Genomic DNA, 25,486 nt, shown 5'->3' on the forward strand with positions numbered 1-25,486 from the left:
GCTGGTGGGTTTGAACCATCAACCTTTTGTTAGCAGCCAAGCACTTAACCACTGAACCACCAGGGCTCCTCGGTTATTTATTACATGATTATTATGTACCAAACAACACGACTGGGCCCACAACTGAAAGCAAAAGGGGACAATCAGAAGACAGCCCTCTCTCCCAACTGCACACTGCTAGATGAGAAAATCCACTGTCCTACACAGGGTCAATAAATACTGCTGCAGAACACAAAGCAGCACACTGCTTTTCTCTCTTAGTGACTACAAAGTGGTATTCATTTTCATGTTTCTTGTTTTGCTTTCAAAGTGTGTACCCTATGCTCTGAGATCTGAGGTGTAAAATAGAGGACCTCTGGTGACTTTACTGGTGGTTGTTGAACAGATAACATGCTCAGTTAACATAGTCAACTGTTACAGAAAGGCCAGAGGTCTGAGTTTACTTAGAGGTACCTCAAAAGAAAAGCCTGGAGAGCTACTTTTGAAAATTAGTTGCTAAAAATCCTATGGAGCACAGTTCAACTCTGATGCACATGGGTCACCACGAGTCAGAATCCACTCCACAACAACTGGTTTTTAAAGACCAAAGCACAGTCTATGGGGGGCAGAGGTCACGGAAGAGAAAAATAAAAAGGGGAGAAGAAAAAGAAATGGGCAGAAGAGCAAAAGAAAATGTAAAGTAAAAGAAAAACTTAATTCAAAGGTGAAGCACTGAAGAGAAAGGTATGAAGTACAGGTGAGAGACTGGTGCACTCAGCATTTGGTTTGGGTTTTGTTGAGTTAGGACACCTGGCTGTGCTGCAATGTAATTTATTATAGCACATTATGGCATTCTCTCTCACACAAATATTTTAAAATCTAAGTATGATGTGCATTTTGTAAACATTATTTTAAAAATGAAAAGTGCTGTGAACTGTAAATATTGTTTTAACCTGTATAAGCCATTTGATATGGTAAATGGGTGAAACATAAAACAGCTTCATTTTTAAGCAGTTCAGGTACCAAAAGGACAGACTCACCCTGAATTTATACTGTGTGCTTCTTTTGAGATTTTTCACAGTACAGGTTAAATCCTCTCCAGTGTATTTTGGGTGGAAAAGGTTATCCTGAAAAAGCAAAAAGCCAGAAAGAAAAAAAAGTGTTATCAAATCCAGGCATTAAATACCTTTGTATTTTAAGATTTTATACTGTTTCTTCCCATCATCACCAGAGGCCAGAGGTCAGGTAGTTACTGCAGAAAGAAAAGTATCAGAAGCCCGCAGTGTTGTGGATAGCACTCTAACTTCAAATAAAAATTTAACTCTATCACATTGGTATTTTTTCCAGGCCTCCTCAACTTTCCTGTAGGCTTTGGGGGGCTAATGCTAATTTACATGAGAACAATGCCACCACATGCTTTTTTCACAGAGCAAACTTTTCCAGGTTACCCAGTAAGTATTTCCAAGATGAATTTAACCACCAAGTAGCACTATGTGACAAAGTGGTATGTACAGTTTTATATTTTTTTAATTAATTGATTTAATGTTGCCATGAACAAAATCTCTCCACTGAGGTCCTCATTGCCAGGCTGCCTTGTACTCTGCAATAAACCACAGCTGAGCTTCGTGACCACAGTGTCCTCTTCTGTTCAGGGGAGAAAGGTCAGCTTGGGCAGAAAAGGGCATGATTCTTTAAGAGGATATGCATTTTATTAAAAGCAGAAGGTACAGAATTCAATAGTATTCTCCGTTATCTGTCCACTCAATTCACTCATTCATACACCAAAAACATCACTGAGCACCTTCTATGCACCAGACTCTCGTCCATGCTCTACGCATTCAGTGCTGCCCAAGAGCAGACAGTCTTGCCCCCAAGATGCTTACATGGCAGTTCGAGAAAGCAACTTTTTAAATAAAAATCTACATACAAACATAAACTATATCATGCGATGTTAACTGCTACAATGGAAAATAAAGCTAGGTCAGAGGACAAGGTGGCTAGGCATATGAGGTGTATTTTCTATAGCTGCACAGTTCAACACGGTAGCCACAGCTGGCTGTTTAAATTAAAATGTTGGTCATTTATCACACTAGTCATATAACAAGTGCTGAAGTGCCACATGTGGCCAGGGGCTACAGTATTGGGACAGGACAAATGGTAAAATATTTCCATCACTGCAGAAAATTCTATTGGTACTGATCTACAGGGTGGTCAGGGAAGGCCTCTCCAAAGAGGTGACACTAGATAAGACACCTGAAGGAAATGAGGGAAGTGAGCCACAAGGTATCTGGGAGAAGGGTATTCTTCACAGAAGGCTTAAGAACTGTGAGGGCCCAGAGGCCACAGCATACCTGGTGTGTGCAAGGAACAACACAAAGCTAATGAGACAGCCCTGGAAGGAACAAGGGCAGTAATAGTGAATCAGATCACGTAGGACCTTGTAGGTTTTTTAAGAGCTCTGGGTTTTACTCTAGAAGAAATGAAAAGGCATTGAAGGGTTCTGAGCAGAGGTGTGACATGATCCTACTTGTACTTTAAAAAGATCACTCAGCCCTGGTGCGGAGAACAGACTATAGTGCATTAAGGATTAAGGTAGGGATAATATTTAAGATACCGTTGCAATAACCTAGGGGTGATGATGGTGGCTTGTAAAAGAGGAATAGCTGTGGAAATGGTGAAATGGTCAGATTTTTGTATTTATTTTGAGAGGATAAAAAATTTTCCTGGTCATACATGGGGTCAAGGATGACACTAAGGGTTTCTGTCATTGTTGTTGTTAAGTGCCGTAGAGTCATCTCCAACTCATAGTGACCCTATGCACAGCAGAACGAAACACCGCCTGGTCCCGCACCAGCTCCATGATCCTTGCTATACTTGAGCCCATAAGTACTTCCCCTCTTTCGTCGACCCTCCACCTTATCAAGCATGACATCCTGCTCCAGAGAATGGTCCCTTATGACAACATGACCAAAGCAGCTGAAACGAAATCTGGCTATTCTTGCTTCTGAGGAGCATTCCGACTGCACTTTCTCCAGGACAGATTTGTTAGTTCTTTTAGCAGTCCATGGTACTTTCGGCATTCTTTGCCAGCACCATAACTCAAAACCAACAACTCTTCTTCGGTCTTCCTTACTCACTGTCCACCTCTCACATGCATATGAGGTGATTTAAAATACCATGACTTGTGTCAGGCATACCTTAGTCCTCAAGGAGACATCTTTGCTCCTCAGCACTTGAAAGACATCCTTTGCAGTTGATTTGCCCAGTGTGATACGTCGTTTGATGTCCAGACTGCTGCTTCCATTAGCACTGTTTGTAGAACCAAGCAATGTGAAGTCTCTGACTACTTCAATCTTTTTTCCATTTATTGTGATGCTGCTTATAGGTCCAGTTGTGAGGATTTTTGTTTTCTTTATATTGAGATGCAATCCATACTGCAGACTGTAGTCTTCAACCTTCATCAGTAAGTGCTTCAAGTCATCCTCACATTCAGCAAGCAAAGTTGCGTTGTCAGTGTATCGCAGGTTGTTAATGAATTTTCCTCAAATACTGAGGCCACCTTCTTCATATAGTCCAGCTTAATGGATTATTTATTTGCTCACCATACAGACTGAGTAAGTATGGTGAAAGGATACAACCCTAACACCTTCCCTTCTTGATTTTAAACCACACAGTGTCTCCTTGTTCTGTTAGAATGACAGCTTCCTGGTCTACATACAGGTTCCTCATGAGTACAATTAAGTGTTCTGGAATTCCCATTCTTCTCAACGTTACACATAATTTGTTATGATCTACATAAATACTTTTGCATAGTCAATAAAACACAAGTAAACATCTCTTTCTGGTATTCTTTGTTTTCAGCCAAGATCCGTCTGACATCAGCAATGATATCCCTCATTCCACGCCCTCTTCTGAATCCAGCTGGCATTTCTGGTAGTTCTCTGTCACTATACTGCTGCAACTGGTTTTGAATTATCTTCAGTAAGCTTTTACTTGTGTGAGATATTAATGATATTGTTCAATAATTTCCACATTCTGTGGGATCACCTTTCTTTGGAATGAGTACAAATACAGATCTCTCCCAGTCAGTTGGCCAGGTAGCTGTCTTCCAAGTCTCTTGGCATAGCCAAGTGAGTGCCGCCAGTGTGGCATCCATTTGATGGAACATCTCAATGGGTATTCCATTAATTCCTGGAGCCTTGTTCTTTGCCAATTCCTTCAGTGTGGCTTCGATATCTTCCTTCAAAACCACTGGTTCTTGATCATATGCAACCTCCTGAATGGATGAGCATCGACCAGGTCTTTTTGGTACAGTGACTCTGTGTACCTTCCATCTTCTTTTGATGTTTCCTGCATCATTCAATATTTTGCCCATAGAATCTTTCAATATTGCAACTCAAGGCTTAAATTTTTTCCTCAGTTCTTTCAGCCTGAGAAATGCTAAGCATATTCTTTCCTTTTGGTTTTCTAATTCCAGGTCTTTGCACATTTCATTACAGTATTGGCTTTGTCTGCTTGAGCTGCTCTTTGAAATCTTCTGTTCAGCTCTTTTATCTTGTCATTTATTCCATTTCCTTTAGTTACTCTCTGCTCAAGGGCAAGTTTCAGAGTCTCTTCTGACATCCATTTGGGTCTTTTATTCCTTTCTCGTCTTTGTAATGACCTCTTGCTTTCTTTATGGATGATGCTCCTGATATCATCCCACAATTCTTCTGGTTTTCGGTCACTGGTGTTCAATGCATCAAATCTATTCTTTAGATGGTCTCTAAATTCAGGAGGCATATATTCAAGGTCATATTTTGGCTCTCATGGACTTATTTTAATTGTCTTCAACTTCAAGTTGAACTTGCATGAGAAGTTGATGGTCTGTCCCACAATCAGCTCCAGGCCTTGTTTTAGCTAAAGATATGGAGCTTTTCCATTGCCTCTTGCCACAGGTGGAGTCAATATGATTCCTGTGTACTCCATCTGGTAAAGTCCATTTGTATAGCTGTCGTTTGTGTTGTTGAAAAAAGGTATTTGCAATGAATAAGTCATTGGTCTTGTAAAATTCTATCATGTGATCTCCAGCATTTTTTCTATCACCAAGGCCAAATTTTCCAACTACCTGTGATTTTTCTTTGTTTCCAACTTTTGCATTCCAGTCAGTGATAATCAACACATCTTGATTACATGTTCAGTCAATTTCAGACTGCAGAAGTTGATAAAAACCTTTAATTTCCTCATCCTTGGCTTTGGTGTTTGGTGCATAAATTTGAATAATTGTTGCTGTTGTTATTTGCCGTCGAGTCGGCCCTGACTCATAGCGACCCCTCCTTGGGTTTCCGAGGCAGTATCACTACGGAAGTAGGATTGCCCAACCTTCCTTCCGAGGAGTGGCTGGTGGGTTTGAACCGCCAGCCTTCTGGTTAGCGGTCAAGTGCCTTAGCCACTATGCTACCAGAGATAGTAGTAAAACTAGCCTTCCTTGGAGGGATATGGATATTATCCTATCACTGACAGCATTGTTCTTCAGGACAGATTTTGAAACATTCTTTGCGATAATGAATGTCATGCCATTCCTCCTCAAATTGTCATTCCCGGCATAGTAGATCATACAGTTGACTGATTCAAAATGGCCTAAACCGGTCCATTTCAGCTCATGAATGCCCAGGATATCAATTTTTACACGTTCCATTTCATTTTTGACAACTTCCAATTTTCCTAGATTCATACTTCATACATTTCATGCTCTGATTACTAATGGATGTTTGCAGCTGTTTCTCCTCAATTTGAGTCATGCCATGTCATCAAATGGAGGTCCTGAAACCTTTACTTTATCCGTATCATTAAGGTTTGTTCTACTCTGATGAGGCAGCTCTTTCCTAGTGCTACTTTGAGTGCCTTCCGACCTAAAGGGCTGGTCTTCCTGCACTGTATTGGACAATGTTTCCAGGCTATTCATAAAGTTGCCTAGTGTTTCTCAGACAGTGTTTCTCTGCTATTCATAAGGTTTTCCCTGGCCAATTCTTTGAGAAGTGGATGGCCTCTTCCTTCTTCCTAGTTTCTCTCTGTCTCTAAGCTGCACATGCACCATGTGCACCCCTGCGGGTGTTTGAAACACCAGTTGCACAGCCTCAAGCCTCACAACAACATGTAAGCCACCACAGTATGATAAAGTGACAGACAAGTTCGTCTCCTTTAGCTGTTCAAAACCTCTCTGCCCTCCCCTTACCTGGGTTCTGCCACTTAGTCATCCCCAGCTTCCCTGCCTTCCTGCCTCTTAGATGGGGCTTGTTTCTAGTTTCCCCAAAATTAAAGGATAAGGGATGCCATTTATGAGATAGGGAAGACTATGGAAAGAGCAGGCTACTGTTGCTGGTGGTTAATGGTAATGGCAGAAGTAAGAATTTATAGCCAACTGAATTTCACAATGCCCTATGACAATACACATTTATATAGACACATAAAGAGGATACAATCTATAAAACTTACATTTTCTTCCTCTTGAATCTCCAAGGTATAGGTAACTACTTCCTCGGGTGAACAGCCTTCTGGTTTATTCCACTGCAACGTGACCCATGTGACTCCAGCTCGGACAAGTCTTGGTGCACAGGGCATCTGAGGAATGTTTCCTAATGTGTAGCACACTACCTCTTGGCTATAACCACTGAAGAGAAATAAAGACAGCAAGACGCACATTTAGGAGCACTTGAAGGTCTTACTGAGAGCTATCCCAGAGTCTAAACAGAAAAAATATAAGCCTACATACTGCTCAACTTGGAGTTAGATAATCTGGGTCTTGACAGGTTCAGGAAACAAGAGAAGGCAAGAATCCTTTGGGTGACATTCCCTACCAGAACTTTTATTTTGCCCTATACCCCCCACAGGAGCTTTGGTAGCACAGTGCCTAAGGCACTTGACTGTCAACCAGAAGGTTGGCGGTTCAAAACCACCAGTCACTCCTTGGAAGGAAGCCTGGGCAATGTACTTCTGTAGTGATATGTCTTGGAAACCCAAGGGGGTTCGCTATGAGTCAGGTCTGACTCGATGGCACATAACAACAACAACATACCCACTATATTCTGGTACTAGAAAAGCACATCAAGTTATAGAACACTATATTCTTAAGAACATATTTTTCTCCAAAAAACATCCAGCAGAAAGCATGGCATAGTACAATGTTTACCAAGCTATCAGCCACCACTACCAAGGGGTCCTCAAACCCATGTGAGAACAAGTAATTGTCTGTTGATGGAAAAAAAAAAAAAAAAAACTTTTACAATATACTTAGTGCTGCTGCTTCTTTTTTTTTTTAAAAAGTCTGTGGATATTTCCATTACCTTTAAAAATTCTTGAATCACAGAAATCTCTTATCATTATGGCTTTTTTCAACCAGTAGATGCTAGAATTATAATAACTATCACAGGTAAGGGAGGAAGATCTGGAAGACTCTATGATGTTAAAAAGTTTTTTAGGCTGCAAAACAGTTGGGAATCACTGGTGTGACCAATTTTTAATAAGGTTTTCAACAGGCTTTCCCTTAGTCAAGAATTACCCAGTAAGTGCAATTGGAATATGGCCTTTTCAAAGCGTTTTTAATTAATTGATTTTCCTGTCCACCTGTTCTCGTCTTCTCCTGTGGCTGGGAAGCATGTAGGACTATCCTGGATGGTCCAGCTTTTCTCTGATCCTGTGAGTACCTGCCCTGGGTGTGACAATACGGCTGGACCACTACCCCATTCTTTATATCAGGGAATACACATAATTGAAAAAGGCAACGTAATGAAGAGCTTGCTAAAGTGAAGAAGGAAGAAAAAGGCACATAGTCTCAAGAAAGAATGTCCCACAAGGGATTCGTTTCAAAGTTTGTACTGTTACCTTCATCTTAGTTTTCTTGGTTCTCAGAGACCCCTAGTGGGGTCTTCACTTTACAGCATGTAAGACTGAAAAGAGGCCATACACTTTTTCCCTTGGAATGGGCCTTTTCTCCTCTGATTAGGATTCTCTCTTGGAATATCTCAAGTTGGTTTGTGTGGAGGCAGTGGGCTTCCTTAATCCTTCCAGCAATGTGAGAGAAGGCTCAGAATCACAACACAAATGTTTAATGGAAAGAGGACAAGGGAAGCATCATACCTGGTACCAATGTCATTCCGAGCAGCCAGCCTGAACGTGTATCCCATGGCTGGACAAAGCTTTGTCAGCTTGCAATGTTTCTGGCTTCCAAAGAAGCACTGTCTGAAACCACTGTTTCTTTTTCCCTAAAAGAAAACAATGCAACAATTTACATAACTTTTTTTTTAAAAAAAAAAACAAATAACCAAAATAAATAAAGAAGGGCTTTGAATAATTGTTTAACTTCTTCGTTTAGATAAACAAAACCAACAGAATGAAAGTTTATGGCAGCTTTGACATGGTGAAATCAGAACTGACCCACATGTGGGTATACTGGAACAGTAACTGAAACAGGAAAATTAAGGGTTGAAGCCCTGGAACAGGAAACTCAGGAAGAGGTGTTGTGAGCCCTTCAGGAGCCTGATGTGGGAGATAGGATTACTGCAGGATCACAGAGCATGATCCATATTCAAAGCAAGGCAGTTATGCACAATCTTTGAGTGGGGCACCAATGTTTCCTACTTTGTCAGTCAAGAGATCTGGTTGCTATGCAATATGCATGCTGCCCTTCTTTACTAACAGGGAGATATTAAGTTTCTAGCAGGGTGTTGACCTGTAATTTTTCCTGTTCTGGTACACTTAGATTTTACAAATTCAGGTCCACTCTGGTTTCACTTCTTTGGCCTTTGAACTCAGAAGAGCCAGTTTGAAGCCTGGGTTTTTGGAGAAGCAAAGTGCATGTAAAGCACTTCGCAGTAAAATCTTAACCAACAAAAAAGCACTGCAGGAAATTTTGTAACTGATACAGGTAATTCACTGTAATTATGGTATTTTGAAAGCAGTTTTTGCTTAGCAAAATGAAAATGTCCTTTCAGGCACAAAATCAGGCTCAAGTTAAGGATCACAATTCAAGGCCCTTTTCCCAAGACCCACCAACTTTCACCTGTGTTAGTCAAAACTGTCCAATTTGACTAACCAAGAGTAAGTCTTCAGCCACAAGAGTGTGACAAGCTCTCACACGGCACAGCCTTTCCCAGTTACTCGAGTGCCTGCAAGACTAGTCTAGGCAGCTAACTGTGCCATGAACAGCTCTCTCCTTGCTTATACATCCTAGCAACGGTGAGCTGTTTGTTCACTGATCCCTAAATATTGATTGCAAACCTTTGGATCGATCATCTTGTCTACATTGGCTTTTCCCGTATACTGTTTTGGACAATCTGGGAGCTCAATATATACTTGAAGACCTGAACTGAATGTCTAAGAAGCATTTGGAACATAGGAAATAGTCCCCATGAGTAAGGAAAAGTACTACCCTATGCCATGCTCTGAGGCATGGAATACTCACATCAGCAGTTCACTAAAAAAAATACTTTCTACTCATAATCCATAGTTTATCTATGTTCTATAGAAAAGAAAACCACATGCTAACATTCAGTGAATCTTATAGCATTCTGATCAGTCTTCTGGACCCAGGGCCTTCAGGAGTATGTCTGAAGTTCTCATTTTGTCTCAATAAGAATGAGCAAGCACATTTTTCCCCCCTTAGAAAATTTAAGCATTTCCTTCCTTAAGTAGGCCTCCAAATGCTTACAACCAAAACCCATTCCAAGTGAAGCCTAATCAAAACTAAAACAAACATATGAACACTTGATGTGTCACTAGGATGAAAAGATGAAAAACCCCCCTGCCACGATCATCGTCAAGCTAGTCCTACTCCCCCTTCCTCCATGACCTTCCCAAACAAGCTGGTGCTCTTTCCAGTGGAAGGGGGTGGAAGTCCTAATTCAAAGTTCCTTCAGGTGCAACTATGAAAAGAAGGCAGTGAGGCATAACATTCCTCAGCTGCTACTTGGGAAAAGTCACTGTGTGGCTGGTATATCATGCCCTAATGCTTATTTAACCTTGGGTGCTAAGGTTGATGGGGATGATTTATTCATAGAAAAACAGTTATATGCACACATTTGCATAATTACATCCAGTGCCTGATTACACTCTGTGTCTCTCTGGTATATTTTGTATCCATTTCAGGCTGTAGCAAAAGCTACCTTCTTTCCTCCTCCATTTTTGAACTCAGAGCAAACAGTACAAGAAAGGTACATCCTGTTGCTGCAGATGCACGCATCTCTTCCAAACCCAATGCTGGCTCCCCTTCACTGCCTCATTTTTCCTATTTCTTTGTTTGGTCTCCTTTGCCCATTTCTGGTGCACAGAACTACAGCCAGTAAATAGAAATCAGTTTTTTCCTTACTAGGTTTATTTGCTTTAATATGGTGAAAACTAGATGTTTATGACTTAAATAAGAGAGAGTGGGAACTAGACTTTTCTTTTGTGTTTTTCAACACATTTTCCTATAGTCCTATCATATTTTTTTTTTCCTACTTCAGTATTAGGGCCAGTTCTTAAGCAACTCCAATTTGGTTAGGCAAAGCATGCCATTGTGTCACCTTACAAAATGTACAACACTATGTACACAGGCCTCAGGAATACACAGAATGATCCAAAGCTGCTGGAACCTTAAAATCAAGCTTTAGAAACAATGTCAGTAGAGTCTGAAGGGATAAGATAACGAATATTTTACAGAAATATTTAAATAATTAGGGGTTATGGGCAAATTTTTAGAAATCATCGAGAATAAAGCAAAAAATACCTGGGGGAAAATAAGCTAAACATTTTAGACAAGGAGAGAAACTTCTGAATAAAAGAAAATGTTCATGAATGACATGGCATTTAATATAAAAAGGAGTATCTGAAATAAAAATAATAAATATTCACAAAGTCATTGCAGTGTGTCCAAGAGTGATATACAATACACTAGAGAAGTCAGCAAGTGAAGCCAGAGGAGGCCATTAACTCCAGGGACCTGGACATACACAACACCCTGGTCTGCCACAGAGAGCTGTGTCATCCTTCAGATGACTCTGGGGCTTAAGCACTGGAATAAGTACAATTTCAAAGGTAGCGAGTGATCTGGACAATGTGTTCATAAACCAAGAAGGATCCTAGGTTGCAAATAGCATTTATAAATAAAATATTACCCAGTTCTTCCTGTTAACAGGAACAGATAGGATTTTTCCCCTCAAAAAAAAGTAATACATTAGAAGACTGAAAGATTCATAAGATTCATATGAACTGACAGGAGTGATAATGTGAATGTTTATCATAAATTAAATATGCTCTAGCTGTTATGATCAGTGTGGTTTTAAAAACTGATAAACCACAAGCTTGAACATTTTACAGGCAGCGTGGCTCCAAATGACTTTGAGAGATTATAATCTGAGGCAGGTTTCTTCTTCTAGTAAGGTGTAGTTTAAACTACACATGATTACTGAGATACACGAACTTTACTCAGAAAGGAAACTTACTTTTTAATATTATAAATCAGCCTTGTGCAAAGTTTCCTACCAAAACACGGCCATAATAGAAATCAGTAATCTGATTGTTTGAAGGCCTGTTGTCATTAACATAGAACCACAGACAATAGGAACACCCATGGCCCTGGCCTCATCCTGCTGCTATGCCACTTCTGGAGAGTAATAGCTGAGAGGCTCAGAGAGCCCAGGATTTAGCTGATCCACAGAGAAGGGCTGAGGCATGGATTCCTGGCAGCTCCTTGATCCTCTGTATAGTGGCATACCAGGTTTACAGCATATGAGCAATCATAACCACAATGCTTGAGTTCCTCCTCTCAGTGAGGCAGGAAAACTGCACCCCCGCCAGAGAAGAAGGGGGAGAAGAGGCATGAAGCCCACATCCTTGAGCAGACCTAGCCATTGGGCTACTGACCTCATTTGACATGAACCTATATAACCCCCAACTGTGTTCTGGCCTAACTTCCTACTGCCAGCATCCATGAGCCATAAAAGGGCAGATTTTCAGGGTTCACTGGCTAGTTTCCATTTAATAATCCTGGACATGACCAAATGCTTATTGCTACAGCACACGGTAAGGTGAGTTCATCCAGGGACAAGGTTAATCTTTACTAGAATGTGAGGAAATCCTGGGAGTACAAACCAACTGTGTGGAGATAAACCTCGAGGTATTTAATTTGGCATGGAGTGACACATTACAAACCTGGGTTGCACCCTTCTCCAGTCTGAGGGTTCCTCTTTCACACTGGACTGAGTCCTTGTTCTTGTTAATCTATCCTCATTCCAGACCCAGACCTAGCCTGAAAGTGCCAACTCAGCACCCTGGGTTTCAAGACAAAAGGAACTGTTTTCTGACTGAGGTCCAGGGTGTTTGTCCTGCTCTTCTGGTAAAATCTGCTCTCCAGGAAAGCACTTGACTTGCCAGCAAGTTGGCTCAAGTTCATGGCATATATCAGATTAATCCTATCCAGATCTGAGCTCCTGTTTCACCTCTGTCCCATTTCCTCTCATTGAACACAAATACACTGAATATTATTCTACACCCTAGAACTGTGTTTGTTCTGAAGACCTTATACACTTGAGACTGCTGAATCAGCTTCTTCTCCAACCCACTCAGTGACTCTCAGGCAGCGAAGTTCCTTTATCTCATCACAGCTCTGTATTACTAGAGTTTGCCTGGCCTATGTTGGACATGTCACATTTATTTGATTCTCACCCATGAAACATGGGGATAAATCATAAATATGAAAGGTCCTAAATATTTTCAGGAACATATTTTCATTATTTTCTCATTGCTGTCTCCCCTTTTTACTATGCTTGGATATTTGTCCACTTCTTTCTAATCTATAGCTTACAAATAAAAAAAGAAAATAAGCTATTAGGTACACATTTCATGTGTGTGTGTGTGTGTGTGTGTAGACAGATATACATAGCTATATATCTATAGATATATGTATCTATCTATATATAAATTTTCTCCTCCTCATAAAAGGAAAAATACAACACTTTAATGAACCCCTGTGAGTCACTCGAAGGAATAGGACACACTGTCCTGGCTTTTCAGGCACAACAACCAAGGCAACACTGTTTATCTCATGAGTTCCCTTCTCTTATCACTAATGGAGCAGGATGAACAATTTCTTCCATCTGTTAACTGAGAAGAACTGTATTTGAGGGCCAATAAGGCACATCTTACTCACTAGCTGAGCAGCACTGGGTAAAAAGTATAAATCTTGTCCTTATCATTGCATATCTGGGTACACATTTTTCTTCTTCTCTCTTTTCTCAGAATACCCAAAAGAGAAACAGGGGAAGGAAAAAAGTGATATGGTGTACTTTCAAAGTCTATGACCTCAGAATCTAATAGACTTAAGGCACAGCACTTCTGGTTAGCAGTCAAATGCCTTAGGCACTATGCCACCAGAGTTCCTTAAAACATTCCATGTGCTATTAAAAAAAAAAAAAAAAAGATAAAAAAGTATTTGTTGATGGTTTCTCATGACTAAGACAAGTCAAGACAGGACTGATGTCCCATGGTAATGACTTTAAAACCCATCTGAAAATTCTTTGATACCTTTCCCATTGACAAGTCTATGTTCCTTCCCTTTGAGTGTGGGTGAGTTAGTGACTATTCAATAAAATGGAGTGGTAATGAAGCTACATGGCTTCAAAGGCTAGGTCTGAAAAGGGACTGCAGCTTCTGCCTTTTTCCTTGACACTCACTTTTGGCAGTCAGACTCCCTGAGGCTGTCTGTCATGTTATGTAGGAGACCACGCCATCTGAAAAGGATTTGCATGGAGGGTCCCACAAGAGGTCCCACCCAAAGTCAGCATTAGTCACTATGACTTGTGAGTGAAGACACTGCCTGAAGATTCCAGCTCCCAGTAAAAGAGTCCTCCCAGATGAAGCTGCAGACATTGTGGATCAAAGACATCATTCCTTTAGTGCCTGGCCTAAATTCCTAACCCAGAGTCCGTTAGCATAAGAAAGTGGTTACTTTAAGCTGCCAAAATTTGAAGTAATTTGTTATACAACATTACACTCCTTTAATTTTGATAACCATGTATGCTAATAGTATGAATTTTCACCCTCTCTGAAATTTTTTTTTTTTAAATAAATTCCTCCTATACCACAAATAGCCAGGAGGTAACAGAGTGGAGAAGGAGCTCTGGTGGTATAGAGGATAAGGCTGCTAACCAGAGGGTCAGCGGACAGGCCCCTGTAAAGATTTACAGCCTTGGAAACCCAATGGAGGTGGCGATGAGTGGGAATTGACCCAGGGGCAGTGAGTTTGGTCTTGGTTTGGAAAGGAGCAGAGGCATTTGTCTGCTAACAAGAAGGTTGGTGGTTCAAATTCACCAGCTGCTCTATGGGAGGAAGACAAAGTAATTTACTTCCGTAAAGATTTACAGCCTTGGAACTCCAATGCTGGTAGCTATGAGTCAGAATTGACTCAATGGCACAGGGTGTGGTTTTGGTTTAAGGGACTAGAAGTGTGTATGCTGTACATAAGAGTCTCATGTATGCCTGAATAAAGGGTTCTATTTTTCACATGCACTGAGTATAGCCTTTTCCTCAAAGCCATCCAACAAATAAGGGCGGATCTGAATAAATCTTAAAAAATTATTTTTGAGGAAGCTAAGAATGTAACCAGTCCTAGATGATAAAAACCAACCAAAATGTCAATCAACTGTAATGTACTTACTTCATCTTCTGGAAGCAAATTTTGTTGTTGTTGTTGTGTTATTGTGTGCCAACGTTTCTGACTCACAGCGATTCCTCCTTGGGTTTCACTACAGTATCACTACAGAAGTAGATTGCCCAACCTTTCTTCTGAGGAGTGGCTGGTGGGTTTGAAACTCCAACCTTTTGGTTAGCAGTCAAGTGCCCTAGGCATTACACCACTAGAGCTCCCAAGGTAAATTTTAGAATAAAATTTTTAATAATGCTACCACAGGTTGAGAATGGGGGGGGGGATTTAAAAATACAGGCATGAAATAGTCTTTGGGGGATGGTTTAGATATAGCATAGCCTAAAGCCACAAGAGTGAGCAAATTAAATAACCTGTGAAAGAACTTTCAGATGTAACCATATTTCAACACCTCACTGTTGTTAGGTGCTGTTGAGTCGTTTCTGACTCATAGCAACCCCATGCATAGCAGAACGAAACACTGCCCAGTCCCACACCAGCTCCATGATCCTTGCTATACTTGAACCCATTGCTGCAGCCACCATGTCAATCCATCTCATTGAGGTCCTTCCCCTCTTTTGTCGACCATCCACCTTACCAAGCATGACATTCTTCTCCAGGGAATGGTCCCTTCTGATAACATGACCAAAGTAGCTGAGACGAAGTCTGGCCATTCTCACCTCCAAGGAGCATTCCAACTACACTTCCTTCAGGACACATTTGTTAGATCTTTTAGCAGTCTACGGTACTCTCAGCATTCTTCACCAGCACAACTCAAAAGCATCAACTCTTCTTCTGTCTTTCTTATTCATTGTCCAGCTCTCACATGCATATGAGGCAATTGAAAATACCATGACTTGTGTCAGGCACACCTTAGTCCTCAAGGAGACATCTTTGCTCTTCAGCACTTGAAAAAGGTCCTTTGCAGCCTCTTTGCCCAGTGCTGTACGTCTTCTGATGTCCTGACTGCTCCTTCCATTGGCATCGATTGTAGAAGCAAGCAATGTGAACTCTTTGACAACTTCAATCTTTTCTCCATTTATCACAATGCTGCTTATAAGTCCAGTTGTGAGGATTTTTGTTTTCTTTATATTGAGATGTAATCCATACTGCAGACTGTATTCTTCAATCTTCACCAGCAAGTGCTTCAAGTCATCCTCACTTGCAGCAAGTAAAGTTGTATCATCAGCATATCTCAGGTTGTTAATGATTCTTCCTCCAATCCTGATGCCACGTTTTTCTTCATATAATCCAACTTCTCCGATTATTTGCTCAGCACATAGATTAAATAAGCATGGTGAAAGAATACAATCCTGACACACCCCCTTCTTGATTTTAAACTATGCAGTGTCCCCATGTTCTGTTCCAACGACAGCCTCCTGGTCTATGTACAGGTTCCTCATGAGTACAATTAAGTGTTCTGGAATTTCCATTCTTCTCAATGTTATCCACAGTTTGTTATGATGCATACAGTCAAATGCTTTTGCATAGTCAATAGAACACAAGTAAACATCTTTCTGGTATTCTTTGCTTTGAGCCAAGATCCATCTGGCATCAGCAATGATATCCCTCATTCTGCATCCTTTCTGAATCCAGCTTGCATTTCTGGAAGTTCTCTGCCAATATATTGCTGCAACTGTTTTTTAATTACCTAACTTATGCATCCTTACAAAGCCATCCTCAGTACTTGGGAAGATCAATCCTCTAAATGGGCTGGTTTCCCCTTAAGGAACTTAACACACTCACAGCCAGTTCTACACATACAAACCACACATATCCAATTAATTCAAGCTACAGCATTTTCCTGCCAGGAGTAATTCTGTAGACTGTGGAGGCAACGGTTGCTCTGGCTAACATTTCTAATTATCCTGGCACTAAGAACTCTGGAAGCTGGCATTTCCAACACTACTGGCACTAATAGATGGAACTGGCTGGTATTTTCAATTGCCTTCAAATTAATAGATTGGAAATGATCCTTCCTGTTCCTCTCTTTAAAAGAGCTCCTTTACTGGCACAACAGAATGAGAACGGCCAACACACAGGTGCCAGAATTCAAGATGAGCAGGCTCCCTCTGGTCAAGTGACTTGCACTCTTGCCAATGTTTCCGCATACGTGGCCTCTTCCACTCCCCCTCTATACAGGTTCTATCACCATCACACCTGTTACCCTCCTGAGCTGCTCTCCCCAGGTTTAATAAATGCTACATAAGTTACATGAGAGAGGAGAAAACACTTGGTTATCAGTTGTCATATGCCTGCTGTTCATTACTGTAGGATCCAGATTGGGGCTGAGTTTCTAGGCTGGGCACTCTCTATAACACCACAGTTCAACCTGTCAGAAACAGCAAGGATAAATCAAATACAAAATAGAGTTGTGTTGGCTGACTGCACTATGGCCAGGCTCAAAGATTTAGTCTGCAAGTGTGTCTATATTTAGAAGTTGTTCCAGTACTGGCCGACCCTAGGCAACATCAAAGGTAAATGTTGGCTTGAGAAATAAAAGAGCATGTGTGTATTCAGTATAACCATATGTAAGAAGGGGTTCATATAAGGAGGTAGGAAGGCTCCACATCTGAGTGGACTCAAAAGCTCCCTGCACAAACCCCACTTCCTGCCCACTGACCATGTGATGCCATCTTCCCTTGCACTGTGCACTCTAGCACAGGAACTTTTAGAAGAAACAGGGATGGGCTGGTCTGTGGCTGCATGGTACCAAATAAACACTCACTTCTGCATGCATGTTATCCACTGGCCCACTGTTTTTTTCATATTAGTGGGAGAGCCCTGGTTACCTGAAAATGTCAAGCATGATCACTGGGGCCTCTGATTAAACACAAATCCCAATGTAATCTTCCAGTCTGATATTGTTACTAGGTGCCCTTGAGTTGAACCCTGATGCATGGAGACCAAAGGTACCATGGGATGGGACTACTGTGGTCCACTGGGTTTTCATTTTTAGAAGTAGACTACCAGGCCTTTCTTCCTAGTCTGTTTTACTCTGGTAGCTTTGCTGAAACCTGTTCAATGTCATAGCAACACACAAGGCTCCTCTGACAGATGAGTAGTGGCTGCACTTGAGGTGCACGGGCCAGAAAGTGAACTCAGGTCTCCCGCATGAAAGGGGAGAATTCTACCACTGAACTACCATTGCCCTCAATTTTCCTATATTCCTCCAAATTCAGGCTTTATTTAGGTTACTAAGGCTGCTTTTTGAGGTATATATAGCCGATCAATGTCCACAGAAGCAGCAGTCAAGAAATTAAAAGGCATGTTTGCATTGGGCAAATCTGCTTCAAGGGACCTCTTTTAAGTATTAAAAAGCACAGATGTCACTTTGAGTACTAAGGTGTGTCTGAACAAATCCACTGTATTTTAAATCACCTCAAATGCGTGCAAAAGCTAGACAATGAATAACAAAGACTGAAGAAGAATTGATGCCTTTGAATTATGGTGTTAGCAAAGAATACTGAACATATGAACAACAAAAAAACCCAAACTCACTGCCGTTACGCCACATCTGACTCATAGCAACCCCTCCTTTCTTTTCCGAGGCAGTATCACTAAAGAAGTAGATTGCCCAGCCCTCCTTCTGAGGAATGGCTGGTGGGTTTGAACCACTAGCCTTCTGGTTAGCAGCCAAATGCCTTAAGCATTACCATGAACAGATAAGTAACAGATCTGTCTTGGAAGAAGTACAGCCAGAATGTTCCTTAGAAGTGAGAATGATAAGACTTCATCACACAAATCCTGTGGACCTTTTCTCAGAAAGGATTAGTCCCTGGAGAAGGACATTATGCTTGCTGAAGTACAGGGTCAGTGAAAAAGAGGAAGACCCTCAACGAGATGGACTGAGACAGTGTTTGCAACAATGGGCTCAAGCACAGCAATGACTGTGAAGATGGCACAGGACCAGGCAGTGCTTCATTCTGTTGTACACAGGGTTGCTATGTGTTGGAATCGACTTGATAGCATTTAACAACAACGATGTAACCTCAAGACAAATAAGCCTTATTCTCATTCAGAGCCTAGTACAACTGCTTTGATAAGATCAGCATAGTGACACTGCCCCAGTAAAGAGGAGAAGACAGGATAGTTCTAGAAAAGTCCACCTATTTACACGAGACAGGCTTCCAACTCGCCAAGGCTCAAGGTGGCCATCTTCCAGTTGGCAACTACCAGGCATGACAAACATGAGTTAACAAATTAGGTACCAGAGATTGAGATGGGTACGTGTTAATTTTGCCTCGTCAGAAGCTCCCCACAAAGTCGGCTGCCTAAACACGTAACTCCAACCTTTACACAGGTAACCAATGGTAAAAAGCAAGGAAAGAATCCACTTCAGGTGTGTGGATGTCTGGGGCACATATCCCTAGTGAGAAGGCTCTAACTCAGCCCTGCCTTTGGTGTCTGTGGGCCCCTCTGAGTTCTTAAACCGTTCCTGGCTTACTTTCCTTCAGCAGCAGCTTTAGTTACTTGACAGATAAGGGGGAAGCAATTACTCTAGCTCTCTGAAATCACACTTAGGTGTGGCAGTGAAGATCTGTAATATGGCACAACACTCCCACCCTGCTAGGTCATTGATTCAGCTTAGAAGGCATTTGTGCAGAAGGTGGTGTCTGATGGTACAGTTGAACCTAGGACAACTCTCTCCAATCTCCAAGAGGGCATTAACTGAGAAGAATTAAAAGAGCCCAAGAGTCTGAGCATGTGCACTTCCCACTACATGCCAATCAGATACCAGGGTTGGGGAAGGAAACAGACCTTCCTGGTTTTCCTCACTGAACCAACATGCTGTGCAACCTAAAGTAGTCTTACACCTCATAGACAGTCAACCCAATTCTCAGGGAGGCATTCCCCATGTATTCTGCAGGTCCCAGTAAGTAAACTCTGCTTTCTGATGCTCCAGTTTCTTCCATTCCCAGAATAGTATTTATGTAACCACAAAAATCATGGGCAGATTCATTACTGCCTGAGACGCATTCTGAGAGATTATCAACATATCAGCCCTGGGTCAAACAGGAGTTGGATTAATAAATCAAACAGCTACTGAGAGCACATCCTATGGGGCCAACTCAGTTCATTTAGGAATGAGCTAAGATGGCCTCTCCTGATGACCAAATTCTATAATCTGGGGCCAACCACCAGCCCCTGGAGGTTTCTGCAACAGGACTGCTGGGCAGGGTCTGTCCTGCCAATGGTACCCCAGGGGCTGGCCTCCTCTGCTCTCAACTTTAAATTATGCTTCCTGTGTGCTTTACAGCTGTGTTGGCTCCTTAGTCACCAGGAAAAACAGATGTGAAGTTCCTTTTTAGGCTAGCTGAGTCACATGTGAGGAAGATTCTTGGGAACTCCACTAGTCATATCCCACAAAGCTATTCTGCTGGTTCCTCTATACATTCCCTACAACGCCATGTCTGGAAGCTACACTAATGGCAAATTAACATCTATATATAGCAGACATAAGCTCTTCTAAGTTCCTAACAGAAGAATGCCATATTGCTTTCACACAGCTCTTCTAATTTTTAACTTTTCCCACCCAAGATCTTAACACTTGCTTAGGTGGATTCCCACTGACAACATGAAATAATCATTAAACAGAATCTATTCAATCATTTAATCCTGCTACTGTCCAAGTTATTTAATTCAATCTCAATATATCTGTGAGGTAGCAGTCACTGGTTTTCAAGTGGAAAAGCTGAGGCTCGAGGCTTAAATTACTTGATTGGGGAACCATGACCAGTTAGAAACCAGGGAAAGGCTATTAACCCAGGTCTCTTTAGATAAACAGTATGCCATTCACACATATGGATACGTATCCACCCCATGTGTTTCACCACACAGCAAGATCCTAGGACACCTGAATTTGTTCCTAACAACTAGCTGTACCAGCACCAGCTAGTATTTCTGTATAGCACAAATTTAAACAATACCTAAAAGCAGAACTAACAAATTTTCATATACATATACTTTATATACATATTTCATACGTATATACTTTATACATATTCTTGTCCCCCCCCCCCCATGGACAAAAAAATTTTCTATTTGATCACACAGATCACACTCCCTTCACTCAAGCCTTCAAGGAAAAAGCCAGAACACATCCATTCAGGAGGCTTAAAACAGACTGGGCAGCATTTATGAGTACTGTAAATCCAAAGGTTCTTCATTTTTTTCCCCCAAAAAAGCCTCTCCCTACCCTAGCACCTCTATGAGTCTCAATCCTTCTCCCATCCTATTCCAGAGAACAACTGCCACCCCCATTACATTCTGATACATCATTGAGCAGAGAAACAACACTATGGGCCAACATAAAGGTATGAAGTCAGAGAAGTGCCCCAGGGATGGGGACAGGACAAAGGGATTCACTGGGGGGGGGGGGGGTGTAGGTCCACATGGCAGTGTGCATCAGGCACTGTTCTCACCTCCCCAATCCCAAACTCTTTCCTTTGTGGGAAAGAATCTCTACCTTCAAAAACCTAAGTTTCAAGCATTATTTTGCTTTCTAAATGGCAAGAAGCTTTTTTTCTATTCAGAATTGTAGATTAAACTAAAATTAAATACATAAATAAGTATTTTTTTCTTCTTTCCTAGTAGAAAGAAAAAAAATACTCTTATGTGGCCTCACACCAGCTTTCTGCCAACCTTCAGAATGACTGTCGTTTGTAGGCTGAAATGGAAATAAGGAGGCAGGGGCACATTTTCATCAGAAAAAAATGAGACCATAACGATGACTTAGGCAATAGTCAAGTGAGAAACCTGCCTTGAATTTGGCCTTCTGCTTTCATGTTCATTCTGGCGAGTCTCCAAAAGAAGGACACAGGGGAAAGACCTACAAAAATCAAGGGCCCATTCTCAAACCCCATTGCTCTGAACACGACTGCTCACCTATGTCACCACAACAGGGCATGTGGTGAATAATGAGACTGGCCAGAAAAGGCCAAACCTTTCCAAGTTATGAAAAATAACCTGTTTCAGGTGAAAATTGAAACTGATGGTCACAGTGGAAGAGCCTAGTGACACCTGATATTCCATTTTTCAATGTTCATTGCCATTCATAGTCACAGCTATTTTATTTTGCACATTGATTTCAAAATCTGCTGCTTAGAGAAAAACAAGCAGCTTGACCTGTTATAGAAAGATAATGAGTAATTTCTAAGAGCACTCTGCACAGTAGTGAGGTGAAATTAACAACACTGAATTTGGAGAGATGTATTGCCATTCCTCTGCACTGTTACATAATTCTGTTTTCTGTTCCCCACTGAAGCCCCACTTGCCCTGGTGCTTCTAAGACTGGCATTCTGTTATCTACTGACCAAGGTGGATCTTCCAAAGAAGGTAAACTCAGGGGCAGCACTCTCCATTCTAGCAGAAATAAAGGCCAGGAACTAACTCACCTCTCTGATGCTTTTTCATTTGTGAGGGTCTTTTTCTAAAGGCAGGAAATCTAAGTTTGATGCCCTGTGCTTGCTCTTAACCAACACTTTCAAAATTTTACACAAATAATTTTACTGTAAAAGTAATTCAAAACTGAACAATAAAGTATCCCAGGAACTGTGATCACTGCTATATACCTTGCATGCAACATTAGGTTGTGGCATATATGTGGTTGCCAAACTATGATTCTCAGAACTGAGGTAGGGTAGGGGAGCTACTGTAGATCACAACCTTATCGGAGACTCTGAGCAATGGCCAGATCCTTCTCAGGCTGTGTGATTCGCTCCTCTGTCTACCTCACAATCTTCCTGTACTATAAATTTGCTTCTGAAGCAATCTGAACAACACCAAGGCTATGGGTATATAGCTGGGGCAGATGTCTCTGGAGAGAAGAGAAGAGAGCGCTGGTTCTGGGAATGAATGGGTGGGGATGATTCCAGCAAAACACCCCCTCCCATCCTCCTGCCCCAATACACTCTGACCAGGGTAGCATCTAGAAACACTTCCTGGTACCAGATGCACCTGGTTCCAGAAATCAGGTTTTAGATTGATAGTCAGAGGCTAATGTGTTCACACTTCCTGCAGGCCCAGCTGCTATTCTCTTCTGTCTGTATTTGTTTTTCTTCCTTGAAACCAAGGCCTTGGGTAGCATAGAAATGAAGGACACAAAGATCAACTCAAGTTAGCTACTGCCTCTAAGAAAGCAGATCCCTGACTTAGCCCCAAGTTTAGAAACAGTGACTGCCAGATTATTTTGTAAAAAAATGATACTTCTGAAGTAACACAAAAGGAAGGAGTAAACTGGTTACTATTAGTTATATTCTCACTGGAAACCCAATGATACTATTTTAGAATCTTTTTTAGAGGGACTGGAAAGGAGAGGAGGAGCTCTGGTGGCACCGTGTTTAAGGCATTCAGCTGATAACCAAAGGTCCACAGTTGGAAACTCCTAGCTTCTCCATGGAAGAAAGATGAAGCAGTCTGCTTTCATAAAGACTTACAGCCTTGTAAACCCTATGGAACAGTTCTACTCTGTGCAGCAGGGACACCAGAAGTCTGAGTCAACTCAATGACAATGGGTTTGGTTTAGTTTTTTTGGAGAAAGGAGTCCCTGGGTAATACTTCCTTGGATACTAACTGAAAGGTCAGAGGTTTGAATTCATCCAGAGGCTCCTTGGAAGAAAGACCTGTTGATCTACTTCAGAAAAATAACAGCTAATGAAAACCCTATGGAGCACAGTACTACTCGGATGCATATGGGGTTACTATGAGTTGGAACTCATTTCATGGGTTTTGTTTTGATTTTTAGAAATGAGGGAGATACAATTTACAGAAACTATGGTATGGAAAAAGTGGAGAAGCATGTGGCTAGGCATGTTTTATTTGAGTCTGTCCAAAACAAGAGGACAGCATTACATTAGCTTTTACATCTCTCAGAGCAAATTTTTCACCATTTCACAGATGGGCAAATCAAGGACCAGAAACATCAAGGTCCCAGTGCTGCCCAGTAGAAACTTGGAATTCAAATTCAAGTCTTTTAAGTCTTGGTCAAGATCCAAGAAATACTCAGTATAAAACTTGGAACTAGAATCCACATCTTCTAATGCTTGGTTTGCTTTTGATTACACTCTGTTGCCAGGGAGCTGAATGTACCTGAAGGCAAGGGAGCTCTTCAGAATTTGGGGTCCGGCAGTTTTTCTTGGCAGTAAATATTAAAGCTAGAGAATCTGGAAGGATTCCTGTGTTGGCAAAAGGCCCATGGGAAGTTAAGAGTCAATTAACCTGGAATCTCCAGCAAAGCTCAACAGAGACAAGACAAGCAGGGATTAGAAGTTGGGAGAGAAAATAAAGAGGAAAAGGGAAGGCAGAGTAACTAAGACGGAAGGGAGACACAGGGGAGACGGGAGGGAGGAAAAGAAAGGAGAAGACTGAGTAGAGACAAAGGCAGGAGAAGGGGAAACACTAGGAAGTGCCTCAAATAAATCACTTGATGCCTTCTGAACACAAGTCCATAGGTGACCCATAAATGGTCCTGTTGACTATAAATGGCCATCAGACATGACTTCCACATCTCATGTGAGGCTGTAGCCTATTGCCCCCCAGCATCATGCCAGGACACATTCACTTCCAATTCAAAAGGGGGCGAGCAACCGAGTCATTACCACCATTTCTTTCAGCTACAAGGGTTTTCCTTGGAGGCTTCCCATTCAAGTTCTCAACTTCTCTGACCTTACTTAACTTATGAGCTCATGGTCCCTGGCAGAAAAGCAGATGGGGGGAAAAAAGGGGTCGGGGCTCTTCTTTGCTGATAAACCCTATCTTCATATAAAATCTCAAGACATTAGAAATAACATCAGGTCAGTGCAAAAAACCAACTCACTTAAAACTAGATTTCATTAAACTCTTACTCATCCTTAGAGGTAAAGGAAAGATAGGAAGATGTTATTATATGCTCACAAGTCAGCCAAGTTCCTTTCCAACTTTCTAGACTGCCTATAAAAATCTCTTTCCACAATGGTGCAAGTGGTCATTTCACTTTCCAATCATACTACTTTCAAGCAAATTTCACCTAACCTATAAAATGCATTGGCCAAGTCTAAAATTTCACCAGTCTGTACATAGGACCTATCCACACAGTTCCCAAGAGCAAAAGATTGCTGTCTTTGGTCACTTGGAATGCTAGCTGTTCAGGTGTAACTCAGATGGGAAAATAAGCTTCTGCAGAAAGTGATAAAGGGCCCCTTCTTTCAAATCAAAATTCCATCATGAGAATTCCATCCAGTTTTCATTTTACATTTGGTTAAAATATTTTCTACACTTGACAAATGATTTTTCCTAAGCCTACATTCTTAATCTAAAAGATTTAATTTAAATTTATATTTAAAAAATTAGTTCACTAGCATTTTCCCCAAAGTTCCACATTTCCTATTCTTAACCTCCTTAGCCGACTAGTTCAATCACAGAAAGAATAAAGCAAGGGCAAATCAATGAACAGAATTAAGATCTCAGGAACAAAAAAATGCCATGGCTATTTAGAAATGAGAGGTTCTTCATTAAGTATTTCCTGTTTTTGTAAGTATCTTGTAAGTAGTGTTAGTTACGGCTGAAACGCACTGAGTCACCACTCAGCACAGACTGGTCTTGAGAATTAGGAGACCCCAGCGTGGATACCGTCCAAGTGTCTGGTGTGCAAACAGCAAAGGTCTAACTGCAGTGACTGCACACTGTTTAGAATGAGACCTACATGTACTGTTCCTCGCTCCCATGGAGAAAACTCAACAGTGCAACACCAGGGCACACAAATGACATTCAGAGGAAAGCAATTTATGCTTCCCAAGCTACCAAGTAGTTTATCTTAGCACAACAATCTAAGCAAAATGGTCCTGGGAAGTTTATAAGATGACAAAGTAGCCAAAT

The 25,486-nt window shown here is 41.4% G+C and overlaps 1 protein-coding gene across 1 annotated transcript in view; it reads right to left on the minus strand.

The window, feature by feature from the left end:
• Positions 1-25,486, minus strand: part of FNDC3B (fibronectin type III domain containing 3B) — a 366,502-nt gene that overhangs the window by 75,157 nt on the left and 265,859 nt on the right. Inside the window, exons 11-13 of the mRNA XM_007948108.2 lie at positions 8,095-8,219; positions 6,454-6,628; positions 1,020-1,106 (exon numbers count right to left, since the gene is read on the minus strand). Of these exons, the coding sequence (XP_007946299.1) occupies positions 1,020-1,106; positions 6,454-6,628; positions 8,095-8,219 (387 nt within the window). The remainder of the gene's footprint in view (positions 1-1,019; positions 1,107-6,453; positions 6,629-8,094; positions 8,220-25,486) is intronic.

Source organism: Orycteropus afer, unplaced genomic scaffold (genome assembly GCF_000298275.1).
Source record: "Orycteropus afer afer isolate SDZICR_OR568_19922 unplaced genomic scaffold, OryAfe1.0 scaffold00202, whole genome shotgun sequence".
In the NCBI taxonomy this organism is placed as follows: Eukaryota; Metazoa; Chordata; class Mammalia; order Tubulidentata; family Orycteropodidae; genus Orycteropus; species Orycteropus afer.